This window comes from Silene latifolia, chromosome 9, assembly GCF_048544455.1.
Source record: "Silene latifolia isolate original U9 population chromosome 9, ASM4854445v1, whole genome shotgun sequence".
Lineage (NCBI taxonomy): Eukaryota > Viridiplantae > Streptophyta > Magnoliopsida > Caryophyllales > Caryophyllaceae > Silene > Silene latifolia.
In genome coordinates, this window is record NC_133534.1 from 152,680,454 (window position 1) to 152,698,496 (window position 18,043).

At 37.7% G+C, this 18,043-nt stretch overlaps 1 protein-coding gene and 1 non-coding gene across 2 annotated transcripts; one reads left to right on the top strand and one right to left on the bottom strand.

Annotated features, from left to right (window-relative positions):
* The first annotated feature begins 2,220 nt into the window (after nt 1-2,220).
* On the top strand, nt 2,221-10,720 carry LOC141600159 (uncharacterized). The gene is made up of 13 exons (XM_074420345.1): nt 2,221-2,346; nt 2,446-2,579; nt 2,702-2,763; nt 3,195-3,245; nt 3,343-3,369; nt 4,376-4,480; nt 5,105-5,212; nt 5,413-5,484; nt 5,582-5,632; nt 7,347-7,409; nt 7,505-7,629; nt 9,047-9,251; nt 9,822-10,720. Exons 2-13 carry the CDS (start codon nt 2,465-2,467, stop codon nt 10,533-10,535), a joined length of 1,698 nt encoding a protein of 565 aa, XP_074276446.1. The 5' UTR covers nt 2,221-2,346; nt 2,446-2,464; the 3' UTR covers nt 10,536-10,720.
* A 7,216-nt stretch (nt 10,721-17,936) lies between these two features.
* Nucleotides 17,937-18,043, bottom strand: LOC141603028 (small nucleolar RNA R71). The gene has a single exon (XR_012524928.1). It is a non-coding gene; the product is annotated as a small nucleolar RNA R71 (small nucleolar RNA).

Consider the following 18,043-nt stretch of genomic DNA (forward strand, 5'->3'; position numbering starts at 1 on the left):
AAAAGTTGGAAAAATTTGTTTGTTTACCTTGGAAAAGTGCTACGCCGAGTAACGCTTTGAAGACTAGAGAGAAGTTTATTCGAAAAACTAAGAGAGAGGAATTTTTTTTTTTTTTTTTTGAGAAAATGAAGTTTGATGGCCAAAAAACGGGGCACACTGCTCTATTTATAGAGCAAAGCCCATGAAACGGACCAATCAGGGCAAAGCCCATGAAACATCGACCAATCAATGCCAAGCCACGCGTCAAGCATGCAGCCATGGAATGTCAATCGACATACAGTTACAAATCTTCTTCAACACGCTCCTTGGTATTACTTGCTAACGGCCAGCTAAATCAACAAAACAAAGACAGCACCGGCCGGGGGCAATCAAAAGTACAAACGGCACCCTCAACCTTGGTCTCGGCCAGCGCCACTTTCTTTTCCACATAGGATGTCCATTACACATCCATGTGGAGGGGGGATATGGTACGGCCTGAACAGAACCAAGCCGAGGAAGAAGAAGCCGGGGAAGAAATTCAACTTGCGCAGAATACGCTCAACACTCATCGAAGGTCCATACCACGGCATAGACTACGCTGGGGGCAAATTGATGGGGCATATTCTGCACCCGCTGACCGAGTCAACATATTGAGCAAGGTCAAAGTCAAAAGACAAAGAAGTCAACGTATTAGACAACCCTAACCGACGCGCGGCTGTCGGCATGTCACTGGGTCTCGGCTAGGCAACTAGCCACCGTAGGAGACATATCCGCGTACTCACATCCAAGTCCCCTCGGCATGGAGTCAACCAGGCCACCGCTGCCATGGGTCCCTCGGCCGAGGGTAGAACAGTCTTTCCACCTGCTCTGCCACTTGGCCACTACGTGACAAAAGGTGAAAGTCTATAAATACTCCTCAATCCTCATTGAGAAAACGATCGAATAATCTACAATTCATCCATAAAACTCACTATTAGTCTGGTATTACCTCCCTTATCTCTCTACAAAATACTTTGCCAAGTAACACACAACTTAATCTCTTTAAGTTTACTGACTTGAGCGTCGGAGTGAGTACGCTCGGTACCAAGCCGAGCCCTCAGTTTGTTCATCTTTACAGGAGAGACCGAGAGGAAGAAACAAGAAAAGACGTCATTCATCAAGATTAGGTGTCCTTATGGGCTTCCTGACGCGTACCTTCACCCGTTATTCAAGATCTATGGTTTGTAGACCCGTCTAATGGCCATTGGATTACGAGAGTCATTCCTTTGAGTGATATAGGATACAAGTCTTTATCTTTAATCACTCGTAGTCGATTTGTTTGTGCTTTTCGATGAAAGGTATAAAGTTGACTCTCGTAGTAGCTACGACCTTGTTTGAAATCCAATACTTGACTTAATAGAGGCCGTTATTGAAACGGGCGAGGTTAGGTGTCCTTATTTGCTTCGTGACGCATACCTTCACCCGTTACTCAAGATCTATGATTTGCGTATCCGTTTAAAGGTCATTGGATTACGAGAGTCATTCATTTGAGTGATATAGGGTACAAGTCATTATCTTTAATCACTCGTGGTCGATTTGCTTTGTGCTTTTCAATGAAAGGTATAAAGTTGACTCTCGTAGTAGCTAGAACCTTATTTGAAATCCAATACTTGACTTAGTAGAGGCCGTTATTGAATTGGGCGAGGTTAGGTGTCCTTATGGGCTTCCTGACGCGTACCTTCACCTGTTACTCAAGATCTATGGTTTGCACGTCTAAAGGCCATTGGATTACGAGAGTCATTCATTCGAGTGATATAGGGTACAAGTCTTTATCTTTAATCATTCGTAGTCGATTTGCTTTGTGCTTTTTGATGAAAGGTATATAAAGCTGACTTGAACGGTTCCAAGTTCACATAAAACTTGGTGGCGACTCTAATTTGTCTTAATTCGATTTGAAGGAACCTCGAGTCGATATGCCCTTGTGAATCTCGCGCATCCGTGGGCGTTGTCCACATTTAGGTATTTAATTTAATGTTAGTTTATTAGATAAAATAAGGATTTAGGTGTTGAATGATGAAGTGTTGGTGTTTTAGATAACAAAGAAAATGTGTCACTAGTCATAAGAGTAATGACGTTATGACATAACTCGAAAGTTTGCTAAAGGGTATCCTGAGAAAGAAAAATGTAAACACAAAAGTATTATAGATAGAAACTTAAAATGAGAGATACCTTATGTAATCTGCCAAATATCGAGCATAGTATGAGAAATTTCAGTAATATAAACCCCACAATAAAAAGTTAAAAACCCTCCCTCCATAGTTAACACAATATCTCTTGCAGGAGGCGACAATTCCCACTGTGAGGAGGTTCTCATTTACATTACCGGAGGTAAAAGTATAAAATGTCGATTTTCTTACTACTTTGATTTGATTTGTGTACCAACGTTTAACAATCATTTATTTTCCATTTGTTAATCATGACTTTCAGTTAATTTACATTGGATCATATGGATAAAAACATTATGGATTCAAATTCTCCTAAATCTATGGAGCAGCAAGCAGCAACTACAAAGATTCAGATTTACCCAACTCCTGATTCTGGAATTTCTCCCTTTTGGAAAGGTCATCTTTCCCCTATTTCTTTTAATTAATTTAATGGAGAAAATGAACCCATGTTTGAGTCATACCCTTCAATTAATTTGCATTTGTGTAATGTTTCATGTTTGTTTGAATTTTAAATGCAGAAAAATATGAAAGAGATGCTAAGAAGTACTGGGATGTCTTCTATAAGCGCCACCAGGACAAAGTAAGCGACTTTAAACTCTCTCCGCCTTGTCCCAGTCATTTGTTTACCTTATATTAAAATATCCCCTCATAAAGAATGAAAAATAAAATTTAAATAAATGAACTCAACGGAGGGAGCAATATCAATCAAATTTGTCAGTTGGGTTTAGTTGTGCTAGACTTTGTTTGATGAAGATGGAAGTGGGAATTCGATTGCGCTTCTTTTTAGGTGGTGAAAGGTAATTATTGATGTGATGGGATAGTACACACAATGGGTAATCCTTAATATTCTGGGAATTCTTGCTTATGTCTCAAGTAGTTGTCTCTTACTTGAATGGAACCAATTTGTTTGTTACATTTCTCGCGGCTTTAACATTGTTTGCTAGCTGTTTTTAGCCTCTCAGCAGCTTTTATCCTGTTTCATACTTTATTTGTCTGACTTTATAATATCAGTTCTTCAAGGATCGGCATTACCTGGACAAAGAGTGGGGGCGCTACCTTACTGTAAGTTTGAGTTGGAATAGAGTATATTTCATGTGTTGCTTGAATATTTCAAGGAATTGCCTAGTTTGTAGTTTCTCAACTTATATGCATGTTTCAGGAACAAGGCAGAAAAGTTCTTCTAGAGGTTTGTTTCTTGTCTTCATCTATTTATTCTACAAACTTGGAAGTTTTTTTTTTTTTTTTAATTTTTTTTAATTTTTTTTTGTGTGTGTGTTAGATTACTGATAACCTGAATAAAAATAAAAATAAAAATAAAAATAAAGTTATATATTGAATAAAAATAAAAGTTTTATGTACAAGGGTCTCTCATCAAAAAGTTATACGTTGGACCATGCATTGTGGAATTAATTGAAGGTACATCAAGTCATCAATTACCTCCGATTGTGGGGGGTTGATAGGGAAATGTATGAGCCCTTATTCACATTGTTGGGTTAGTCTTAATACTGCCGTTATCATATTTTTTGTAACAAATTTTGCATACTTACTTAAAGACAGACATGGGCTTCAATGCAAAATTAATTATAGAGTATTCTGTGAAACTATGCATGTATACTTGTGTATATGGGGGGGGGGGGGTGGGTGGGTGGGTGGGTATCGGCTCTCTCAGTTAATGTTGAACTAGTAAATTTTGCAAGTCTAAACGAATGATAACAAGAGATAAATATTACCTCTGGAACATATAGTTGCATTGTGTTGTTATTTGACAGAGTTTTACTGTTTAACATGACCAAAAGTGACAAATTTGTAAAGTTCAAGAAGTTGTTCAATTCCTAAACTTTAGCTAATCTAAAAATAATTAAACTAAAAAAAAGTCTCCTCTAGGGTTCTATGAGGGTCGGTCTAGGCTCTGTCTTCGCTACATCCTTGTTTTTGAAGGCTCCCTCTACGGTTTCCTCTCGGATTCTGTAGATCTTGTTTCGGTTTTTCTGTTCGTTTCGTTTGTTATTGTGTTCTGTTTGCTTGTGCACAAGTTTCACTACAATGAATAACTGGTAGAAGGGAGTGTGGTAGGGGTCATTTGCTACTTTGCCCGGTTGTTGTCTCTATTCTTTAATTTGTTTGTGTGTAGGGTCCATGTGTTACGTTATTGGTGTCTGATTTTAGAAGCTTACATGCTCGATCCATTACAGGTTGGATGTGGAGCTGGTAATACTATTTTCCCTCTTCGTGCTACGTATCCGGATGTTTTTGTACACGCATGTGATTTTTCTCAACGAGCAGTGAGCTTAGTGAAGGTATGTCCCTTCCCTTGTGCTGTAGTGTTCTGCTCTGAAGAGAATTCCTTAGCAGTAGCAGCCCCCCCGCCCACCTACCTTTCGGACTATCGCTGGCTGTCTTCCTTTATCAAACAAAATCCACACTCTAACAAATTCATCTATTCTCCGGATTATTTAGTTGTGTAACATAAAACTTGTTTTCAGCAATGTTTTTCCATATACTAGGTTTTTGCACCTTTTAAGAGAAAAGTGACTCTCCTCTGTCTGCCTAAACATAAGAGAAAACATACTAATGTGTTGAGTAATTTACTGTGTACTGTTAAAAGTGACTGTTAACATTTATGAGTATTTCACACGTTTTCTACTTATATGAGCAGCTTGTCATGATCAAAGAGTGTTGCATTTATGTAATTAAACTAGATAGTGCTTAGCAGCTCATCAGTGACTGTAGAGTCGACTGGTAGTTCTTTCTTTTGAAAATGATTTTTTTTTTGTTTGAATTAGTAAGCAGACATTTTCATGGCTTAAATGTCAAGGAATATTCATTGGTTTAGATTGCAAATTGTCTCATAATCCCTGTGCTGAAAATGTGTGTTTTTTTTTTTTTTTTTTTTTTTTTTTTTTTTTTTTTTTTTTTTGCAGTCACACAAAGAATACACAGAGAACTTCATAAATGCATTTGTTTGTGATCTTACAAGTGATGACTTGACTGAGCAGATACTGCCCTCATCAGTGGACATTGTAACTATGGTATGAAATGACCCTACTGATTGCTGTATTTTATTGTCATGTCTTCAAGATTATTGCATTCGGCTTACTTAGAAAAGCGTTGTTGCTCAAAAAAACATCTAATAATGTCATCTGTTATTCTATTGCGGAAGGAGCAGCTTAGACAATAAGTTGTGTTGTCGTTTGTCGATATTAATTTCAGATGCTGACTGTTTAAGTAGATTTTTGTGTTGTCTGCAGTGTCACCTGAGAAAATGTCTTCAGTAATGCAAAACATTAGGAAGATTCTCAAGGTAATTTTACATTCGTCATATTCTAGGCTTATATATGTCTGCTTTTTGTTAAAAAGTTCTAGTTTTAACCTGAAGTGTGCTTTCCATTCATTTTCAGCCGAATGGCCTTGTCCTTTTCCGTGACTATGCCACTGGTGATCTTGCTCAGGTATGGGTGTATGGTTGAGTCGAGTTTGTTGTTTCAATTTTGTAGACAGACTGCTTATTACTTGCATTGTCTCGCAAGTGATAGACAGACTGCTTCAGGGAAATTCAGCACCTCAAAAGTGGATGCAAATGTCTTCAGTAATGAATTAAATTTCACAGACATTGCTTCTGTTCGCAACGATGGAAAATTTGGTCTCAATTTTGTTATCCTTGTTGATTTTCTTTGGATACGGCTTGTCACCCTTAGTTCTAGTCTCTTCCCTGGTGACTGAATCGTGTTAGAATCGTTATTAAGAAATTAATAGGAAAAAAACTTCTTGCATTAGTGGTATCTTATGTTCTTACACATCAATTATAGCTCTTTCAAGGAATGATGCAAGAAAATGGATATTTTGGTTGAAAGAGACCATGATTATTATTGAGTACTTAATCTACCTACATTATTCCTTAGATGTATGCTCCGTAAATCTTAGGCTTCAACACTGTTCTCTTTGTTCCCGAAAATTTTGCTAAGAACGGTGGTCTAGGTGGTACGTATTTCCTTTTTCCTAATATCACCTTACGTTGGTTAATTGTGGACCTGTCTCACCTATTGGCAGTGTTGCGCTAGGGTTTTAGTTAGTTTGATGTTAGGCCCTTTTCAGCGATGAGTATCGGTGTCAAGCTCCATTCATATTTGTTCGAGTTCTTTGTTTTCCTATATCTACCTTCAATAGCTCAAGCAACCTTGGTTTCTGCCTTTCTTACTATAGACAGATCTAAAACTTTGAGGGTGTGTTTGGATAATAAAAGTGGAGGGAAAGGGAGGGGAGGGGGAAGGAGGGAAGGGAAAGGGAGGAAGAGAAGGGGAGGGGGAATGGGGTGTGAGTGTTTGGATACAATTTCCCTCCAAATCTTGCATATTGTGGAGAGATTTTGATTAGGCTTGGAGGAGGGAAATTGGATCCCTCCAAATCTCTCCCCCTCCATTTCCCTCCACCCTCATTTGCTATCCAAATAAGGGATTTTAAATCCTCTACTCTCCCTCCCTTTCTTTTCCCTCTAAATCGCTCAATCCAAACACACCCTGAAGGTCCCAGCTGAGCGTATGATTGTTTGGGTTTTTGGACTTCAGTATTGGAAGGACTCAATATAGGTAGTTAACTTCATATTCCGAATAATAGAAATGAATTAACTTGTGTGATTGCTTTTTCATGGTGGATAGATTTGGTACCATCTGCTTCCGCATTGTAGGCTTGCTGCTTAATTAAGTCACAAGCCTTTTGAGTGGTGATTACTGTTTTGGAGAAGTTGTAGATCTTTAGCTTGTAGGCTTCGAATGTCAAATTGTTTATAGCCACGACTAGATATCATCTTTTTGCTGGTCAAATCCTTTGGTTATTTAAGTTTTGGTGGTTAGAAAGTGATGAGCAGAGTTTTTGGAATCAATCCTGAAATTTCGCTCCAAGTGTAGGGTGAATTTCTCATTACCTTATACTATCAAATTTGTCGGGAACTGTCTATTAGTAGGATGCTTTTCTTGTTGCCTTATCAAGTTCAGATCGTGATTTGACACCAAATGACAAAACAAAAAATAAAAGAAAGAGACTATTACTGAAATACTAAGAAATTATAAGAAGATTGACTGGGCAAATGTCACACTTTTGTTACTTCTATGTTTTTTCTCTGTTAATAAGACAATGTGTGGTGTATAACGTTGTCTTTTACTTTGACAGGAAAGGTTCATATGCAAGGATCAAAAAATTAGTGAGAATTTCTATGTTAGAGGTGATGGTACGGTAAGTACCCTCTATATGTTTGACTGTGTAAATTATGTAGAACATAAGACTTAATTTTCTCGTTTTACAATTGTTAAAATCATCGTGCATTTCAGCGAGCGTTCTACTTCTCTGAAGAATACCTGAGGAAATTGTTTGAAGAAACTGGGTTTGGTACTGAAGAGATTGAATTATGTTGCAAGCAAGTAGAAAATAGGTCCAGGGAATTGATTATGAACAGGTATGTTCAAATGTGACACTAATTAACTAGATTATGTCTTATCTTTTTGCCAATTCACTCATTTACATGATTTACTCAATCATGTACATGATTACCCATTTTATCCCTCACATTTCAATTCCCCCTCTCTTTCAACATTCCAAAAAAGAAAATACTCCACGACCTCCCCTCCCCATCCCTGCCAACTCCACCCACCTCTGCCACCCCTCCCCCACCTCTGCCACCACCGTGGTCCGCCCTAATCCCTCCCCTACCAATACCTACGCTGATCTTCGATCAAGTTCGTGAATTTTTACCCCTTGCTGAAATGTTTGACCTTTGGTTGGTAGTAGCATCATTATATGGAACAAACTGATTAGGAATAAAACAAGGTAATTGTTCATCCAAATTTTATCATTGCACCAAATTAGTATGGTCATTGTACCACTGATATCAAAACTGCATCACCATTTCACATAAGGAACAGGTAAAATTAAATGTTGCAAAATGGCAGGGGTGTCGGAATGTCGTGGGTAGTAAACTAGTAATGAACTAATGATGGTTTGGACAAACTGACATATAAGAGGATGACTACCCACACCACTTTTCCATTGAAAACCTAACCATACAACTTAACCTAATTAAATTTGTATCCAATTAGGTTTGATAAAAATTGATGCATAGTTGACAAATGCTCTGATGCTCGGACTCGCATACGAGGATCCGACACGGGTACGGATCCTTGAAATCTCAAAAACAAGGACTCGGATACGAGGATCCTAATTTAAATTTGGACTCGGCTAATTTTTATTTTTTTCTGAAAAAATTGATTATTAGTTAAAAAAATCAAAGAAAAGAAAGGAAAAGTAGTTTCTTCATGTTTAACATGAATGAAGACTTTATTAGAGCATTAAATTCATGTCAAGATCACTCCTGATATAGGGCTGGTGTACAAAACAGAGGGTAAGAACAAAACACTCTCACACCGATTTCTCATAGAAGGATTCGTCAAAGATCCATGTCCGGATCCTATCCACCGGATCCTCAGGGTCGGGTCAGGTGAAGAGTCAGAGCATCACAGGACAAATGAGAATCTTTATTTGTTTAATATGAAAATTAAGTGCATAATCAATGATTTTAGTAAGAGTTTGATTACATTTTTTTTTTTGAGGAAGATAAAAGAAGAGAAAAGGAGAGAATTTATTTTCTTGTTTTCTAGAAAAGGTTATGCTATGGAAAAATTATGGAAAAAAGTCCATGAAAGAGCAACTATGAATAGATAGAATAACAGTGTCTTACATTTTTCCTAATGACCTCCTAATCAAACGGTTGGATATGAAAATCAGCGTATAGTTTTCAGTTGAGCCATTTTTGCGATTTTCTGCTACACTGGAGTTGTTTCTTCATCTAACTCTGGCCAGTTGGCAAATAATTTCAGGCGTTGGATACAAGGTGTATTTTGCTTGAGAGCTAATAATAATGAATGCGGCATAAAACCCATCTTGTTTAAGGAATCCTTTCATAGAAAGAGTGTCAAAAATGAAGTCTCGGTAAGGGTTAATACTGAAACTTCTCCTGTAGAAGTCGACATATCTGAAGGTGTAGCCATGGACATGTTTGGTGTTTCGCCATCTGAAAACGAGGTTAGCAATCCGCATAATTATCTCCAAACCATGTCAACTCGTTCTATGTGGCATTTCTTATCTTCTAGTATAGTATACTACTATGTGTTTCTATATAAATGGGACTAATTGTTTTGTTTACTTTCCAAACTACAACTGATTGATTTCTCGTCTTTTTCGGTCAATGTCTTTTCCTATTCATTCATTTATTAGTTTGGTTTAGGTCTGGGCTAGTTTCTGGTAGTTATTTACAATGGCAGGTCCATGTGTAGTGACAACTGACAACTGAAATTCTCACATGTTTCTTCCCATATTCATTAATTTATTCTTGCGGTTTAGTGTGGGGGAAAGCTTCTTGTAGTCGTTTACAACGATTAACCTCTGTATAGTAACCTGCTGACATGGGGATATCCAGACATCATAAAACTAAGTTTTTTCCAGCTGTGTAATTATTTTTGGCATTGAAAAAAATTGAAAATGACGGGAACTTGTGAACAAAATTTTCTTGATGGCTTGGTGCTTTGAGCCTTTGATGTGTGTGTTTTATCCTGATGCTTAATGTGATGACTTATGCCCACGTTATTTCTCTAGGTCATGGACATTAGTTTTGGAAACTTAAATTTCAAAATAAACGTCGTCTCCAAGGAATATCAACACACATGCAAATCAACCGGCCTTATGCTCTGGGAATCAGCCCGGTTAATGGCGTCAGTCCTTGCAGAGAACCCATCCATAACCGCGCAGAAACGGGTCCTGGAGTTGGGTTGTGGTTGTGCAGGTATATGTTCTATGGTGGCCACTCACAATGCTCACCTTGTAGTTGCGACTGACGGAGATCCTCGATCTCTGAACTTGTTGGCCGAAAACGTAGCAAAAAACCCAACTACAAGACCCAATAAGTTATTAGTAAGAATGCTCGTATGGGGCAATGATGAACATATCGATGCAATCAAGAAAGTTAACGAGGGCTTTGATGTCATTTTAGGCACAGATGTGACCTACAGTTGTGAGGCTGTTATGCCCTTGTTTGCTACAGCTCAGAAGCTTATTTCATGTGATACTGTCGTCGGGGAGGGGTCGGAGCCTGCCTTAATTCTCTGCCACATTTTGAGAAGGGTAGACGAGCCGTCTATCCTTTCAGTGGCATCTCAATATGGTTTTAAGCTGGTTGATAGGTGGCCTAGTGTCGAAATTCCTAGCCTTTCACAGAGCATTGTGAGGAGTTGGTTTAACAAGATGGATCTTAGGGACAAGTACAAACTTCCAAGTACAGCATTGAGTATCCTGTATTTCCAAAGAGCCTGATTTTTTCCGTAACTTCAGTCATCAAAGCACTTTTTGTGACAGTATGCATTCTTTGTATTTTAATTTGTGGGTTACAAATTTTATTGAATGAAGTTTGATTTTTTGCTTGAAATTTGTAAAAACAATTTTATCTTAAAAATGGTATATGTAGTCAAGTGAAAGTGTGCTTAAGATTTTGCAGAAGAAAATCATCGGATGTTGGTGTTTTCAACCCTATACTGCTATACACCACGGGTGACACATGGGTATTATTGTTGTTTGTTTTCGGGACCTTTAAGAACTTTAAATAACATCATTCAAGAAGTCGATTATTTATTTACCGGGGTAAATTTCATCTTTCCGTCCAGAAGATTGTAAATTTGGTTTTGGAAAACAATTGAACTCACATTCTATAGTTGATGAAAACAAATCATATAATTTTGTCACGTTTGGTTTTCCCTTGTAAATCATGGCAGTTGTAAAATCCCATGAAGTACAAAATTGAGACTTGTTTGGTTGCCTATTTTTTGTCATAATGTAGGCATTTAATTTTCCCAAAAGCCACAATGGAGGAGTTGATTACCTAGCCCCATAGGTAGTTGCAAACTGCGGTGTAATTGAATTCCTACACCGGCAACCAGACGGATTTAGCAGAATTTCATGTGGGAACTTAATTCCCATGAATTTGATATTCCGGTGGAGTTGTATTCCAACGGGCAACCTAACGAGGCCTAAGCATTGAAATGATCCCCTCCCTCTCTTGTTTTTTTGGTGAAATGACCTCGCTCTCTTGTTACTTACCCCCCTCAAAACTTCCTGGATGGTTTTGGTGTAGGTATCTTTCATCTAGAACTTCCTTGTTCTCTATAGACGAACTTGTCTTTTTTTTTGCAACTATTTCAAAGAAAATTTATAACTGACCACCCTATACCCACGATCCACCCCACCAGACCAAACGCCCGCATCACATTATAATCAACATCTCCGACCCACCAATCTAGGGATGACAATGGTTCGGGTCTGGGTCGGGTCCAACCAACCCCGAACTCGGACCCGTGATGCCCATCTTGGACCCATACCCGACCCAGCCCTGAAAGGATTTACAATTAGCAAACCCATACCCATACCTAATGAGCCTGGTCCGGGTCCAAGTCTACCCGCAGGTCCGATTCTCAATAAGTTAATAAGAACATAACACGGAAAAAATAAATGAATTTCATACTTTTATGTCCAAAAAAAAAAGAAGGGTTTTTCTATGGGGTACCCCTGAACTATTCACTTTTCTAACCGGTACCCTTGCGTTTTGCAAATTATCAGTTATACCCTTAAACTCTATTAGTTAGGCCTAGACGTGACCTTTACTTTCTAAACCTTCAACTTATGACGTTAATTGCTTATGTGGCTTGATGACTTGGACTAACAACCATGGTTATGCCATGACTTTGGTTTCCCTCCATTTTTTCAGAAAATTTCCAATTTACCATGAAAACACCAGCAACTCAACTACCTCTACATCAATCACCACCATTCGAGTCACCTTTGACTCGACCCTGTAACCACACTGCTGCCTGCTACAAACAACAACCATGACGACAACAACAAACCAGGTGCATAAATCCCGATCCACCAGCCTCGAACCACCACAATCGGGCGGGCCTATTGCTCGGCTCGGTGCCTTAATCGATTCAAGACTCCCATGCCGCCAGCTCAGCATCGACAGCCATCAGTCACCCCATCGTAGCGCTGAGTTCAAAATTCCGAACGCCAATGGTTCGTACTACCTGATCGAAATTCCGAACTTCGAACTGGTTCGTTCGTAAGGGAACGGGGTCTGTTCGCGGCCTAGATCGCTGAGTTTGCGACCGAAAACTGTGGCATGCTAACTGTTACGCCAGTTTGTTATGGAATGATAAGGAGTTCTGGAGGGAACTAAGAAAAGAGGAATGTGTACTTGGTCCTTGAGACAGAAGATGTTAAGATGGACAAGAGGTTGGAAGCCATTGATGGCCTCGTGAAGAGAATATGAAGTCATAGCATAGTCATGGTTGTTAGTCCAAGTCATTAAGCCATATAAGCAATTAACGTCCTAAGTTGACGATTTAGAAAGTAAAGGTCACATTTTCGCCTAACTAATAAAGTTTAAGGGTACAACTGGTAATTTGCAAAACGCGAGGGTACGAGTTAGAAAAGTGAATAGTTCAGGGGTACCCCATAGAAAAACACACCCACAAAAAAAAAAATTAATACTATTAAAATTTACAAGTCTTTATCCCTATCTTTTCTATACTATAAAGCTCAATTTACATCACAAACTAATTAGAAAGTAGAAACAAAAATAGTAGATCTAAATTAATTTTCTCCCTAAATATATGTACAAGAATCAGTTATATCATACTTTAAACCGTCAACGGAAGACTGTCGTCTGTCGTTGGTAGACAATGGTCGCCGGCCAGATCTATGGCGGAGTGGTGGTTGTTCGGACAACCGCCTGTGTGAAGTTGTGGTCTGGGTTAAATTGAAGAAGGGTGATGCGTGGTTGGTTTGTGATGGAGGAAAGAAATAGAATAAAGGGAGTGGTGGTTGTTCGGACAGCTAGCTTTGATATGCTTTTACACTTTTTTTTTTTTTTTTTTTTAATAAAGGGTCTATGGGTCGGGTCCCATAACTCAGACCCGGACCCAGACCCGAATTAATTTTAGAGGACCGAAACCCGACCCATGCCCGTTAGGGTCTCAAAATATCCGACCCATTAGGGTACGACCCAAAGGGTCTGGGTCGGGTCCCCGACCCACCGCCATCCCTACCCACCACCTACAGAATCCAACGACATCCATAATATGGTTCTAAGTAGACCTGTCAAAACCAACCTGAGAACCGAAATTGACCCGAAGTACAACCCTTGAACGTGACCTGAAACCCGAATTGACTCAATCCGACCCGTACATGACCCGAGTTGTATTGACCCAGAACTGACCCGGCACGAAACGACCCGATCTGAAACCACTCGATCCGAAAATAACCCGGCAAAATAAAACTCTAATTGCACAAAAAATACTTGAAATGCCTAATTTAACAGCACACTTAATATTATTTACGTTAAAAATAAAGAATAAATTATCAAAACCAAAATAAGAATCTATATCTATCTATAATAAATGAAGCTTTTTTTCGAGCGATTACAGAGAGTCCAACCTTTATGAAATACTGAAACTAATAAATTAATGAAAAAATAGCTAAGATAAAAAGGAGTTTGTGTCGATCTCTATAGAAATAGAATTTCGACTTTACGCATGTTTATCCTATAATAATATTATATTATTTAATCATAATTAAAGGAGTTATTATGACTTCCAAATACTTCATGTCTCCCATCACTTATAAAAAAGACGATATTATAATCCATTTGTTCTTCTCTCTCATCTTATTTCTGTTAGCTTTTTTCTGGTTTCTTTTATTTCTGCACGTTAGATGAACTCTTTATTTGTCATACTGATGTGCAATTATTGTTATGCTCATAATGAGTTTACTTATTATGTAATATTATTATCCCTTACAAAATACTAATAGTGCGATTTGTTTCAAAATTTCAGCTACAATTTGTTTATTCCATGGGTGGAAGAAATCTTCAAATAATTTTATTGTAACGTAAGTTCGATAATCCACGTTGTTTTAGCAATTTTTATGGGTGTGACACAATTATTCAGTTATAATTTATATCATACGCCTATCATACAGAAAACTCAATCTCTTACAATATTATCATCCGCTGAAACAATAAATACTTGCTAGAACCTAACTTTGTGTGGAAAAGCCTTTTGATCGTAAGTAAAGTAAATAGTAATGCTAATATTTGAAAAAGAAATCGTGTACTTCTTATGTGTGAATAAAATGTGTTTCAGCCCAATATTTTAGAATTAGGTATACATTAGAGGGCTCTAATCGTGTACTTCTTTTCAAACATAGGAGGCACTTATAGAATCGTAATGCTGATCGTAATAAGTACCTTCTATGTATTCCTTCTTAAAGAAATTATGGCGCGGGCTCAATTCGCTTCGTTAATGTCAACAAACTAACTGTACTTTTTATAAATTGATATTAAATTAACACCAAGCTAAAACAAATAAAATAACTTTAAATTATACACGAAAGAACGTTACAATTATTTAGAAAATAAAAGTTGTCCTATGTCATATAAGATTAGCATCTTAAAATTCCTAACGTACCTATGTATGATTTCTTGTGAAGAAATATGACTAGAGGTAATGATTAGTCAAAATATGTTTTGATTATATCTTCTATGCATCCATGGTTCAAAAATCTTATTGCTCAACCTAAACACTTGTCATCAAGCACTTAAGTTATTAAGAATATGACAATGTTAAATTGGTAAATTGATTTGTTTGAAATTTTGATTGACCAAATACCACAATAGAGTTCATCCTTGTGAAGGATTAATTAGGAATTTATATGAAGATAAGTCTTCATCAAGTAGAAATTCTTGAAGTGAGTGGGAGCAATATGAAGGAAAGTTCCTATCTTAATTATTAAGGATAGAACTAGGCACGAAAGAGAAGGTGTTAGACACTAAAGTAGATACAAACTCCAATAAGTAAAGATCAAGGAAGTTGGTCGTGTGACTCTAACATATTCCTTCTTGAATATCTATGACATTGACATTGCATTATTAACAATTACCACGTTATGAGTATTTGATACAAATTTGTGGTTTTTATCATAATATTTGGCATTATCGTGTAACGACTAGCAAGAATAAGTTCAGAATTTGCATGAATGGAACTAGGGTAGTTACCATTTCACCCATGAACCTATGAATGTTGTAGTGTACTCATTTTAGTTTTGTATTTAGAAATGCACCTCAATAATTGTTATGATGTACACTAACTCTAAATTAAAATATAATTCAAGTTGTTGTATAAAACGCAAGGGGTTTCTCTATTATACATGATGTGACCATTATTTGAGCATATTTAGTCCCCGAATTAGCCTCGTTTCTATGCTTTTTAGAGCATATTTGGGTCATTTACTATCTTTAGTCCTTTGTTTTGCATATTCTTTGAGGTTTTGTTTCCTTGGTAGGAGAGGAGTGCAAACCTTGCATTTTCATGGCAAAATAGAGCTAAATTGATCGAATCTAATGACCAAACATCAAATAGAAGACAAGACTAAAAGGCCTTTGTACATATTATAGTAAATGGGCAATGATGAAGAAATCCTTGCATCCCCGACTAAATCCCGGAGGATTATTGGAAGAAGAAAAGAAAGTTGTGACGAAATCCGCCCGTCCAACTAGGCAAGACGCCCTTCCAAGACGTGAGGAATCCGAGCGTCTTTGCCATCAAGACGCCCGTCCAACCACCCACAATCCGCTCGTCCAACATAACAATCCGCCCGTCCATCCACCAGGAAATCCGCCCGTCCCGACACCTTGGACGCTCGGATTCCCTTACAGTCCCATACGTCCTTTTCTTCCCTCCATGAAAGATGCGCATATTTATGAGAGACAGGCAAAAAGGAAACTCGCATCTTTTCTGAGAGGAGCGATTTCTCAAGGACTTAATCGTCATTTAAGCCCTTAGTAAACCCTAATTTGTATACCTAATCCCCACTATAAATACCCCATTAGTCTAATTAGATGAATCATGTTCTTCTTATCAATCCTTAGTGTAGTTTATATCATTCTAATCTCTTCTTAATCTTGTAATTAACTTCTAATCAAATATTAATACAAATCTCATTTCCTTAATCTCTCTTTTGTTCATCTTTTATTTTGGGTAATTGAAAATTATTTGGGTTATTATTGGGAGATTGACAACCTTCCAATCAATCATCAAGTACTTCTATTATTCTTTGCTTTATTTTGGAATCATTAGTAGGTATAATCCTCTTAATCCCTTTTTATTTATTGTTAATCATCTTCATTTATTCATCATGTTTTGCTTTGTTAATGTGATTGACAACCTTGTTAACATGTTAAACTTGATAATGAGTGAGTAGTTTCCTTAACTAGGGTTAATGGGTAATTAGGGGAACCAACATGGGGAATGATTCATGATTAATTTAATATTTTTTCATAGTTTATTTGCTTGCTTGTTGTGATCTCAACTTATACACATGTTATGTCTAATGAAATGCGAGCCTATGAATCCTTGCATTTTTTACCCATCACCTACCTTTTCAATGAGACTTGTAAGACATAAACCAACTCGAGCCTCATTAGACCATGCATATAGTTGAGTTGGGAGGATTAAGTTGACTTGTAGGTGTTGTACAATCTAATCGATTCGGCTCCGGGACCCAAACCTTCCTAGGATTGTAAGATATAAACCAACTCGATCCATCACAACAATAATTGCTTGCTTATAATTTGAGAATATGTTTGTGTGATCAATTCCCATGAATCCCCTATGACACCCTAGTGCTTTTAATCAATTGTTTACATCTCTTTTTAATCATCTTGCTTGTTTACTTTTATTGCTATTTAGTTTAGTGACCTCATCTCAACCCCAAATCGTGACACCCCTAGACACCGCTACTTGCAATCGAAAATCCTACATCAATACCCGTCCCTTGGGATCCGACCTTTACTTGCCTATTTACTAATAGTAGAGTTGTTTGTGAAGTTATAAATATTGTTTTGGTCTAGGTGCTCTTAACGACAAGTAACCGGAAACTAAATCTCCAAGTGAGCTCGACCAAAAATGGTGCCGTTGCCGGGGATGGTGTTAACTTGATTTGATTTTCTTAGATTGTTACTAGTAGTGTCTCTCTTTGCCTTGGGGAAGTAAAACTCCTCAAGGTTTGTTCTAATTGTTTTCGAGTTGTTTGATATTTTGCATGTCTAGAAGATCATAAGGTAACTTGTTACCCATTGATCACGAAATTCAAAGGACTTTGACAAACAATAGAAGACTTGCTAGGGGTACTTTGAGAGGTATTGGCGAGGTTGTAGATATTCAACCAAACACTATTGAGTTCATCAACCCTTTTGCAAGAGAAGGTGAGGAGAACCCAACACAAAATCAACCCACAATGCCTAAATTTTCATCACATTTCGTACCAACCGAGGAGAACCTACCCAATGGTACTCCCACACCACAACACTTAACCGGAAATTTCATTGCAAAATCCCCATTTATCCAATTAGTCGAAAGAAGCCAATTTGGGGGGATGCCTAGTGAAGACCCTAACTCTCACATGGAGACTTTTTGTGACTATTGTGATGCGATTTCACAAACCGGTGTGACTCAAGAACAAATTCGATGGGTCTTATTTCCTTTTTCTCTAATCGGCACCGCAAAATAATGGTTGAAGAGCCTTGATAAGGCTACTCTTGGAATTGACTCTTAGAAGAAGTTGGCTCTAGCTTTCTACAAAAAATTCTACCCTCCGAAAAAGACTAACATGCTAAGAGCTCAAATTACGGGTTTTAAGCAAAGGGATGAAGAATCTTTGTATGAAGCTTGGGAGCGATTCAAAAGAATTTGTCGCTCATGTCCTCATCATGGACT